The 12,112-nt window shown below is 36.1% G+C and overlaps 1 protein-coding gene across 2 annotated transcripts in view; it reads left to right on the top strand.

The window, feature by feature from the left end:
• The first annotated feature begins 77 nt into the window (after nt 1-77).
• Nucleotides 78-12,112, top strand: part of SFXN2 (sideroflexin 2) — a 35,329-nt gene continuing 23,294 nt past the window's right edge. The window contains exons 1-5 of one of the 2 annotated variants that reach the window (XM_026704688.2): nt 78-248; nt 1,621-1,715; nt 7,882-8,045; nt 9,287-9,457; nt 11,098-11,196. In XM_026704688.2, the coding sequence (XP_026560473.1) occupies nt 7,888-8,045; nt 9,287-9,457; nt 11,098-11,196 (428 nt within the window). In that variant the 5' untranslated portion in view covers nt 78-248; nt 1,621-1,715; nt 7,882-7,887. The remainder of the gene's footprint in view (nt 249-1,620; nt 1,716-7,881; nt 8,046-9,286; nt 9,458-11,097; nt 11,197-12,112) is intronic. The other variant, XM_026704689.2, reaches the window with a different exon arrangement.

Below are 12,112 nucleotides of genomic sequence, written 5' to 3'. Positions count from 1 at the left end.
TGACTTCAGAGACACCGCCCACTCGCTTCTTTAATTTTTTTTTTAAAAAGCACGTTCGGTTCAGCGCATGCGGCTTAAACGAGGGACCAGCTCATTCTTTCTTGGGTGAAGAGTCTTTGGATTGGTTGCGAAGGGCCACGCGTCCCAACTATTAGGGGGCGGAGAGATGGGGGGAAATTAGTTATTATCCATGTGCTTTCAAGGGGGAGGCGTGTGTGTCTTGCCGAGTGGTGTTTGGCGAGTTACAGGTAGGAGTTTGAACTAGAAAGATTGCGGAATAAGTGCTTGTCTTTCAATCTGGCAAGGGAGGAGGGGATCAGAAGGGACACAAAAGGCTCGCTTCTGGCATTAGTGGAAAAGTGGCTTCAGGGTTTTCTGATAGCTAGGAGTAAAAGAGTGGCATGGGGTGGTGGCAATGTCAGGAGGGAATTCAGAGTCCTACTCAGCAGAGAAATATGATGGCCACCCAAACTCCAGGTTGACTTTTACAAACTTTCTGCTTTAAGTAAATGCATTGGTTGCAGGGAACGATTAACGCTCATCTTCCGGAACTCGGTGTTGTGTTGGACTGCAGCAACCCATAACTTGAGGACATAAATTTAGGAAATTACTGTCAGTCACTTAGGTTCAGCGAATATAAGAACTGGAGGGGGAATAAATGACTTAAGGGCTTTTAAGGTAGATTGTTGTAGAAGGAGCCATTTCGAATGGGAAAGATGTAAAATCAAGCCAGGTCTTGAGTGGTAAATGATTCATGCCGGTATTGCTTTGAAGATAAATCTCAAAGTAATGTGAAGGTTTTGAGCACACAAGCAATGGCCTGCCTGCCGTATATATTCAGCAGATCAACTGAGCTGTCCTGTTTTTTTGCCTTCTCCATAATTACGTACATTATCTGAATACAGCAGGTTTATACAGCTGTGATAGCTAATGAATGTGTAGTAGTAGTACATATTAATGTTAAACAGAGCTTTACTTATAGCCTGCATTTGTTCCCCCAAATAGCATACGTCAGGTCCCCAAATCCTAAAGGAAAATATTTGTAACTCAGGGTTGAAATGATGGGTTGGTCCTTGGTGCTCTCTAATCTTGGTTGTTTTCTTGCAGAGGTTTCTGCTAGCACTGACGATGTTACCTATTTTGGGTAATGAAACTTCTGCAAACAAAACAACCAAGCTCAGAAAGCACCAAGGACCTCTTTTTCATCTGGATATTTACCAGACTTCTTTAAACGTCAGCACATTTCTATGTTACATGTTTTCAGATTGTGCCCTAAGTTATGAATGTTAACATTGCTACTCCAGGAAAATTGCCTATAATTTTTATGCTACTCAATGTGTGTTTTATTTCTTAAATAAAAATAAATATGAGAACAATTTCTTTCTAACATATTGTTCCTGGCATAAGAAAGGAATACTTTAAGATTGTCAGAAACTCTTCGTATTTTACATACATGCAACTACAACTAGAAGTACTTGGTTGTTCTTGAGTTCAAACCTGTATGAAAAGTTATTTCTATAGCCAAAGGGGGTGAAGTTGTACATTTTGTACGGACAGATTCATTGACCAAATTCCAAGATGGAATTGGGGTGTTTAAGTAGATTTTATGTGTATTTTCAGATCCCTCAAAACATCTTGATCCTGGTTATAGATTAACCACCATTGCTGACAATCTACCTTTGACTGAGTAGAATTCCTCTTTGGCACTTAACCAGGTACTGTACATATTCTCAAGCACCATCTTCCAATTTGCCAACTGGATTCAAAATAATATACTGGACATAAAAACATAGTTGTTGTGTTCTTATAAAATACTGTCCCTAAATCAAATTATGGTTTAAAATGTCAGGTTCCATGCAACACTGAGCCATAAATTACCTTAGGTATTACCTTAGGTAAATTACCTTAGGTAATGTATTGAGCAAACCTAGTCAATGTATGGTAAGCTCCCATTTGTGGGAATTATTGAATCTGGAGAAGGATTTGCTCAGCCCCATAAATAGGAGATCTACAGTTGGTGATGCAAACCATATAGCTTTTAGTATTTTAGTTCTCAGTCCCATGTACAAATTGGATATCAGTCTATGTATAGTATCCAAATATGGGTTTGCAGTAAGGAGATCCTTTCTGGTTTGTGATATTCCAATTTATTTTACAGATGTAAATGTGATATAATTAAATAATTATGTGTCTGTCATTGTTTTAATTTTTCGTCTCTAAAAAATAATAAGTGCTTCCTTTCTGCTCTCAGTGCTCTCCCCTCTTTCCATCAGTTTTCAGTCCTGTGGTCAAAGTCCTCTATGTTGATTTCTGGAGCTCTGTACCGATAGTTTTAAGAGTGTGCTGTCCATTAACAAAAGAAGTTGAATATTTACTTAGCAGTCAAGGGCATTTAGTTCTGTTTTGCCCTAGTCTTTTGAGAACTAATTATTTTGTAACAAAAAGTCAGCCTGTACACTTGCTGAATAAGGTAACTCAATTTAAACTGCCTGTAAACAGTTTTGCACATTTTTACTATGATTATTTAAAAATCTTACATATATTCTGGTTGAAGAGGGTATTTTTGTTTTCCGTTGTCCTGATTCTAAACACAATGACACACTAAAGAACTCAGAACTTTCACACAAATGTAGTATAGTTTATTGCGAGCATTAGGAAAAATTCAGAATATTAAAAAAAAGGCTACACTTTATTTTAAGTGAAATTTTTTGCTTTTTCACCACAGTAAAATTACAAATCTTTCCCACATTCTTGATATTGTAGCTGCTCTTGGTATTACTCTTCCAACCATGTCAAAAACAAAATTAGCATGTTCTGCCCTATCATCTTTTTTTTTGTTTTCTTGATTATATGGAGTAACTTGTGATTAAGATGTTGAATTGGAGTAAAATATGACCTTATTTTTCATCCGAGCATAGCACTCTAAATCCTTTTATTACCTGTTATCATAACTGCTTTGTATGGGAAATCTGTTATGCCCATATATTAGCTTGTTCCAACTTGGATTTTGCAGCCAAAGTGGTATTGATGCAATATAGCAGGAGGGACATCGGACAGAGTAAAGTGTTATACACAACAAAATAAAACTAAGTTTTGTCAAAGTTCATTCAAGTGTTCATTAAAAAATAAGAGCAGAAGAAAAGTTGTTCATTTTATCTGCTTATTCATCTGTGCTTCAAAGACTGTTCAGCTGGTAATAAACAATATAAAGAATATTGTCTCAAATTGGTTTGTGAATTTAATAGAAAAATGTCTAATAAAACTTTCAGTGGTGACTTTTCGCACATCGTGGTTTAGAATGGGTGACTATTAAATAGTATCCCACGTTAGCAAGTATTTTAACTAAAATTACAGGTTTATATCAAATGTGCCAGTAAATCAATGAAATGTGCTTATGCAATTGTAAACAGAATAATCTTATTTATTTATATACTACATTGTGTTGAACAGCCAGAAATTCTCCCATGTAGGTAAGGAGTATAGGCAGTGGTGGGATTCAGCCAGTTTCCACTAGTTCAGCCAAACTGGTTGTTAATTTTTTGTGTAGTTGGGCAAACCAGTTGATCCCACCACTGGCTGGCCCCGCCCCGCCCACAAGGGTTACCATTTAGGGTGGGGAGGCTGAAGGGGCATGCCTGATCAGCTGGGAGTCGGAGAATGAACCGGCCATGCTGATCAGCTGGGAGGCTGCCCTTCCCCTGCAGCCCGTTTTGGCCTGGACAGCCTCCTGCAAAATCCTGCAGCAACTACCATTCCCTCACTAACCTGCTTTCCAGCTCCATTCTCTGGCATGCTGGGCAACAAAAGAAGACCATGTGACTACCAGTTTAAAAAACGTTCAGTCAGTCCTTACAACTTCATGGGGCGGGTGGGAAAGATCTCGTGAAGTTGGAAGGTCTGACTGAAATGTTTTTAAAATGGTAGTCACATGGTCTTCTTTTGTTGCTCTGAACACAGGAGAATGGAGCTGGAAAGCAGGTTAGTGAGGGAATTGTGGTTGCTCTGGGATGGGGTGGAAGTGAGGATTTTGCATTATCACGCTCTCAGATGAGGTAGGAGAGAGGATTTTGCATTATGATGGCTCTGGATGGGGTGGAAGTGAGGACTTTGCATTATCATTGCTCTGGATGGGGTGGAAGTGAGGATTATGCAAAATCCTCTCTCCCACCCCATCCCAGAGCAATGATAATGCAAAATCCTCACTTCTACCCAATCCCAGAGCCATCATAATGCAAAATCCGCACTTCCACCTCATCCCAGAGCAACCACAATTCCCTCATTGACCTGCTTTCCAGCTCTGTTCTCTGGCATGCAGGGCAACAAAAGAAGACCATGTGACTACCAGTTTTTTTAAAAGTTCAGTCAGACCTTCCAAGTTTGCGAGATCCCCAAGAGTTTAAGATGGGTGGACTTCATGCTGCCTTGGGAATTCTGGGAATTGAAGTCCATGCACCTTAAAGTTGCCAAAGTTGAAAAACATGAGTCTACACTAGAGCTTAGGATTTTCCATTCCTTTTTTATTTAGAGTTTGGTGCAATTAAATAAATCAATTGTGGTTTCCTTAGCAGTTGTGGTTTTTCTTTTCCTCTTTCTTACTTACACGTTTACTCTTTTTCTATCCTGAGCCTTTTCTTTTTTTTAAATCTGTTTATTTTTTTATCCCTTAGCTTTGTATTTTTTTATGTATGAAGGATCAGATATTCAGCCATTATAATTCTACATTCCTTATTTACAGAAATCATATCAAAATTTAGAAAGAAATCCATTGGGAGCCATCTCACATACGGCAGGCTCTGAGTCTTTCTAACCAAAAAGTGTTTATCGATAGAAGAGAATATTTGTAGCTCAGGTTGAACTGTGGGGTCCTTGGTGCTCTCTGAGCTTTATGGTTTTCTCGCAGATGTTTTATTACCAAAGTAGGTAACATCATCAGTACTAGAAGGGAGTGGAGTTTGTTTTTATTTTCATATACTAGTGGCTTACCCTGTCAGTCTTGATCAGTTGCTGCACAAGCAGTGTTTTGATTGGTGGCAGGTCTCTACAGCCTCAGGCAGAGAAGGGCTATTCTCTGCTTATTTGTGAACCCTGCCTTTGTGATTTATAAACTGTGGCTTAGCAAGATAAGTAGTGCTTCCTTCATAGACAGTAAGCTTGGTGCTGCAGACAATTTTTAAATTATTTTGCTAGTCTTGAACACCTTTGTCTGGAGGAAAGCTTAAACATTTTGCATGTTGGTTTTTTAATAAGTTAAAAATTAGTATTGAAAAGTTCCTCTGTTTTAAGAACTCCATTGCATCAATATTTTATTTTAGCTTGCTTTTCCTTGAAACAAACAAAAGAGATATGGTTGAAACACCATAAGCAAATACCTGCCCCTTATCTCTCTATCTCTCTGTTAAAAGATCTTGTCTTCATTCTGGTTATGACAAAAATAGAGGTGAGTTTTCTTAAGAGTTGTTTTTTCTGAATTGGGCAGATGCAAAATTGTGAAAGACTTCTCTCTCTCTTTTATAATCAGGTGTTTTCAATAATGACATATTTGGGGGATGCACATAGAACTGGAATACCTAAGCTTCTAGCAATTAAAAAAAAGTGGTGTTAGATATTAGTATATTTTCAGCAATGCTTCATCTTTAAAACAGCTCTACAGTCCAAAGGTGTACAACCCCTGACGATAGAAACATTATTTAAATAGCACTGCGGGTGTTTACCTCTGTTTTTTGAATATATTATTCAGATTCAATTTTCCCCATTCTTTTGAAATCATTTAAAGGAAAATTCATAAGAATAAAATGTAATAGTTAACAAAAACTAAAAACCCAGTAAAAGACAATAAAAATATTACAATATGTTTTAATGAATACATTACATTAAAAGCCTTTTAAATTGAAGAAATGGCAATAATTATTAAAATTTTGGCAAAACATTATAGTTTTTAACCTGTCATCCACACTGAGGGAGCCAGCCTGCCTCTCTGGGGAAAAACTTCCTAAACTCAAACCTGCAAAGGTCACCAATAATATGATGTATCTGCTTTTGGCAAAATGTGTTGTGTGAATCCACATTACAGGCAAAACAACCACCCTGATGCTTGTTCAGCAAACTGTACTTTCAAAAATTCCACATATTGCGAATTTTAAGTATAATTATAACTGAAAGTTCCTGTCCCTGAAATTATGAGTCTCTCAGATATGGGACATAAAAGCTAATCTTCAGTGCATAATGCAGGCGTTGGCATGACTGGTTTTCAAGATAACCTGGTCCAAGGTATACAGGTATGAATAAGCAACTCAGAGAAATTTGGAAATAAATTGGAATTCAATCGAGTTATTTCAGGACTCATTTTAACATGCATACCAAGTGCTGCTTGCATTATTGTTTCTAAATATTTTTTCAGGGCCAACCCATATCCAGCACAAGTTACGATAATCTAGAAGAAGGCATTGATCATTGTAGGATATTAGCTGAGATAGATTAGGGGAAAAGGGGGACTATATAAAAATGTTAAGCATTACTGCCATTGTCCAAATCTACATAACAATTTGGAGCTCAAAAAAACATTCTTAGTTTGCTGCATTCAGTTCTTAGAATTTTTAGGACTTCAGAGAATGGATGTGGGTTGCATTACTGAATGTTTGCTGAAGACACCAACCAGTAACAGACTACTTATAGGCCTATAGGATGACATTTATGATCTGTTTTAACACTGCACTAATTTTGAAGATTTCCATTTGGACTAAGAACCCATTATGGAGAAAACAGGCCAATAAAAATCTCCCCTGCTTTGAGTGGATAGTATTTTTGAATGACTGAACATACACCCTGTGATTCGGTTAATATCAAAGTTCATAGGTTGAACAAACATCATATGAGCTAGTAATTGGCTTTTACACATAATTTCCAATCCTTTCAGAAGTTTCTTTATCAATTACAATATTTCAAATGTCCATTAAAATTGAGATTATGAGAATTATCCATCTTTGGGCCATTTTCTGATCTTGGCTTATCTATCAAGCTCATACCTGATGGGATCCTGTTATCTAGGTGCAAAAAAAAAAAAAAGCTCTTGGATTTTCCAGAATCTTTGTGTCCACCATATTGAAACTAAATTCCTAGGTAATTGTTTGTTTTTTATTTTATTGCTTTTTAAATTAGTGACAAAAACAGAAAAAAACCCAAAATAACTATACTTCTATTATTAAACAAATAAAAAACATAGAATTTTTTTAAAAAGTGAAAAATACCACGAAGAAAAGAAAATATATAAGTACACTATGGTAACAATAAATAGTTACAATTTGACATGATTATTTAATGCAATTATTCAAGTACATATGTTTCTTACATACAGTATTAGAATAGTTTGTATAGTATAATTATCGTGTTTTTTTAACCTATTGTGGTTTTTTTGTATATGTTTTATTTGCAGTTTTCCTTTAACAACCAAAAACCTATTGTGTTTTGTAAAAAACTATATTGATGTGTTATAGATTCAAAAAATTGCTAAATCCAATTTTTGTAGTATGAAATTGTGACTAAATGCTGGCTGTGCATACTAAATAGATCTGGTTCATTTGTTCTGGACAAGTGGCAAGCCTTGTAAATATTTTTTTGGAGGGTGCAGCAGCTAAATTCACCAGCTGTCTTTTGCTGCCTTCCTCTGTTTCGCTTAGCAAGCAAAATTCTCATCTTCTCTTCACACAAATCTGTGGGGCAAAGAATTGATAAATCAGTAGGACAAAATGCTAACAGGTACATTCTTCCTTTGTTTACAGTCTTTAAAAAGTAATTCACAATTTTGGGGTAACAGCTTGGCAAAAAAAAGCAGAGAGCTACAGTGTTGATTTACAAGTTGTCCTTTCTTCTGTATTCCCTCTGCAGTGAACAATGGCAAGTATTGCCAAGTTTAATATTGATGCCCCTCGCTGGGACCAGAATACTTTTTGGGGGCGTGTAAAGCACTTTTTCAACATCACAGATCCACGGACGCTGCTGGTGTCAGAGCAAACGTTGGATTCAGCGAAGACAATTGTAGAGAACTGCAGGTAGCCAACTGGGAGGTTGCTGAATAATATCAATCAAATTTGGAACCTATAAAAACTAAGAGTTGCATCTGTTCAAATGTATCAATAAAACTAAGATATTAATCAGACGTGATGACAATTGCAAAGACAAATTTGATCCATTACTATAAAAGAGACACTTTATCGACAGTTACAGACTAGAAAACCAAATTTGACAAATACACATTAGTGACAAAATGAATAACATACATCAAGAATGGATGTTTGCCTTGTTGTGTGACATCATATAAATTTAGTCAAATACAGAAACTTGACAGTACTTCTTTAAAAAGGGGAAATAATTGAGGTAAAACCAGTAGTTAGAACCAATTCCAATTTTTATAAGTTTTTCAGTATAATCAATCAATTACAATTAAACAGAATTTAGGACTTAATGTTTTTATTATTTTTTTCTCATTTTTAACTTTAATTTGTTTTAAACCTGTTTTTTAATTTTTTTTCTGTTATCTTTTCCCCTTTTTTCATTTTCTTCACATGATTATGTGCATTTATTTGTGGAACATTAACCAACAGTAATGATAATGTCTCTGGGCGAGATGAACAGCAAATAAGTTAATATAAATAGATAAATAAAAAATATTAATTAAAAAAATATTCATTCTTGTTAAAAATATTCATTCTCGTCATTGCCATTGGGTGGTGATAATTCTTAAATGGATACTCAAACCTCTTCTGAGAACAGACTCTTTCACAAAAGAAAACCCTTCATAACAAAAGGATTTCTCTGCCTGGAGCTTACTACTAGAAAATTAAATCTACATGTATTGAAATCCCACACTCTTGTGAATTGAAATGCAAGGCAGAGTTGTGCATAATATTATACAAACAGAACCAGCCCTATTTACTAGACAGAATAAGACAGCTGCTTCAAGCACCTGATTTGATGCAATTTGAAGATTTAATCATCCAAAAGGGTAATATTGTTGGTTTACTTCTGCTAATTGTGTGGAGTTTAGATTTTCTGCCTTGAGTATCAGAGTTTCTTCATTTTCTTGCGTACAGCTCTGCGCATTGTAGATTGCATTGAGGTGCTTTGGCATACAACAAATTTGAATGTTAAGACCCCCAACCTGCACTCACGCTTGTTTCAAGAGAGAGTGTCTTCTGAAGCTCCAGTGCACCATTTTAAAGAGGCATGTGCTATATACTGAAATCACTAAGAGGTATAAAACTAAGAAGGTATTTCTTTTTTGCACCTCTAGGGCAGGTTCAGTCCCCCCTGGAACCAGTGAGGAACAGCTTTTCTACGCTAAGAAGCTTTATGACTCAGCTTTCCATCCCGACTCAGGGGAGAAAATGAATTTAATAGGGAGAATGTCATTTCAAGTCCCTGGAGGAATGGCTATCACAGGCTGCATGCTGCAATTTTACAGGTAAGAAGGGGCATTTTTTTTTCTGAGGTTCATTGCTCTCTTTTATCCTTTAAGCAAGTACTGTATATTTTAGAACAAAAATTTCCAATAGTTGACATTGATATCAATTAAGGAAGGCTTGTGGGATAGTCTAAAAACAAGCTGCATGTCGGGGTAAGACAGAGGGGTCTCAGATTGAGATAAACAATCTATACTTTGTGCAGATAAAATTTGGGGAGGAGGAGAAAAATTAATAAGAACAAGTATATATGAATCCTAGTCCAGGATGCTTTAATATGGATTTTTGCACTTAGCAGAGGCTTGGTTTGGATGGCATGATTGAGCCTTTTTATTTCATAATTCTGTGATGTATTTATTTACTAGTAATACAGTGGATACAATACTTGTATCCAAAACAGTATCAGTGGGGAGAAATATGCCAAGCAGTAACACAGTTTCTTATTTTGCTTCCTAGTTTCTAATAAATTAGAAACCGTGGATGAAGTCATATTTCATTAATATGCTAAAACAAATAAGCCATGTATGATTTAGCAGATAAACTATGTGTGTGGTGTGTGTCCGTCTCTCTCCCCCGCAAATACTAGTAGAGGTATATAACCCAAGATCCCAGGGTCTAGAAGCCTGGTATTTCTATTCTCCCCAAAGACAGGGCCAACCAAATGTTTTCATTTGACAGAAGACAGAAATGATTAAGTATTAATGATCTAATCAACTTTTAATTTAATTTTAACTTTCATTTAAATGTCACCTGTTTCTTTTCATATGGTTTGCCTAACGTTCAAAATACAGTCTTCCTTATGCAACAAAAGTTATGTTTGATCCTTATCCCCTCAAAATATACACACTCTTGTTTTCAAATATTCAAATACTCACTTCAAATGTATTAAAATAACAGGTAACCAACTTTATTTCACAGAACAAGTTATGAAAATTCACCTAGCAATAATTTTTGCCAAGGTCACTATATGTTTTAGAAGCACCAACTCTGTGTAATGGCTTTTTAATGGTAAAAAATTGCAAAGGCTCAAATGTATACAGGAGGTTATATGATAAATGAAATGTTGAGAATGCATAGCTTTTCAACTAAGACACTGACTACTTAGTCAGTCTCACAAAGTAGAGCCAGAGTTTGTTTCCCAATGCTTTGCAGCTTCTCAGTATACCCAGTGGCCTGGCTTTACATAAGCCAGTCAACCTTATATTAATTATACTGGCTAGATTTGCCCAACATTGCCACTTTTTAGCCTCGCATGTTGTGAGAATCCCGCCATCAACTTTAGCCTCAACCCGCTTCTTAATTACAGTTCTATAACTCTATTATATCTTTTGTACTAATTGTTCTTTTGTTATTCTTTTTCTTCAGCTATTTTTTCAGCTTTACTAACTGGAACTTTGTGCTTTGTTTACCTAGGATCATTTCAGCTGTTCTAATTTCATTTTAATAGAAAGTTTTTGATTATAACATAGGATCTTTTATAATAAAAATGTTATAATAATAATAATAAAATCAGTGTCTGATCAAGGCTAATACATGGCTCCAGAAAGAGAGCTAACATTGGTTCTATCTCATTCAGCTTTCTGGAAGATACACATACCTTCTCAGATGCTTGAATCTATGTTTACTTTTTTTTTCTTTGCAGAACAGTCCCGGCTGTGGTGTTTTGGCAGTGGGTAAATCAGTCTTTTAATGCCATTGTGAATTACACCAACCGGAATGCAGCTAGCCCCATCTCGGTCAAGTAAGTGTCTCTTCAGGATTACCAGATAGCTTATAGTTTTCAGTCAGTGCTCCTTATGAACCAATTAGCTGGCTTTGCTTTAGCTTTGATCTATAGCACTCTCGGGAATCATTGCTAAGAGGAGATTTCTTTTGCGGTATAGACATTGTGGGTACATGGTCGAGTTTTGCTAGCCATAGTACCTTATCATTTGGATGTATAGTATTTCCAGAACTGACTTCAGGGAATAGAAAATGGTTGACTGTTGGAAAGGGACAATCGAGATAGATCTACTTTTTCTGCTCCTGTATGTAGTTTTCATGGTTAATTCAATTCAGAGCTTTATTTCTGAGTATCAGCTGGAGTGGGGTAAAGTGGGATGGGACCTGAAATGGGGAAGTGGCTATATATATTAAGGATTTTAGTCCAATACAAATTACCTGTGACTTCATGTTTCAGAAGGAATCTGGCACATCTGTAGCTCACAAACACATTTATTCCTTTTAAGAAAATTAGTCTTGAAGGGCGATGCCAGATTCTTCTTGATTTTCAGCTATTGTAGGCTAACCTGTTTTTTCTCTTACATTTACATTCTCTTACATTCTCTTACTTTGACTTAATGGCCATTCTTTATTTTCTATGTGTGTCACAGAACTACAAGTGAAACTCGAAAAATTAGAATATCGTGCAATTATTCATTTATTTCAGTAATGCAACTTAAAAGGGGAAACTAATATATGAGATAGACTCATTACATGCAAAGCAAGATAGTTCAAGCTGTGATGTGTCATAATTGAGATGATGATGGCTCACAGCTCGTGAAAACCCCAAATCCACAATCTCAGAAAATTAGAATATTGTGAAAAGGTTCAATATTCTAGGCTCAAAGTGTCCCACTCTAATCAGCTAATGAAGCCATAACACCTGCAAAGGGTTC

Source organism: Pseudonaja textilis, chromosome 4 (assembly GCF_049901715.1).
Source record: "Pseudonaja textilis isolate UNSWEBS1 chromosome 4, rPseTex1.2, whole genome shotgun sequence".
In the NCBI taxonomy this organism is placed as follows: Eukaryota; Metazoa; Chordata; class Lepidosauria; order Squamata; family Elapidae; genus Pseudonaja; species Pseudonaja textilis.
The sequence above is the reverse complement of the archived record's forward strand: the minus strand, read 5'-3'. Positions and strand labels throughout refer to the sequence as shown.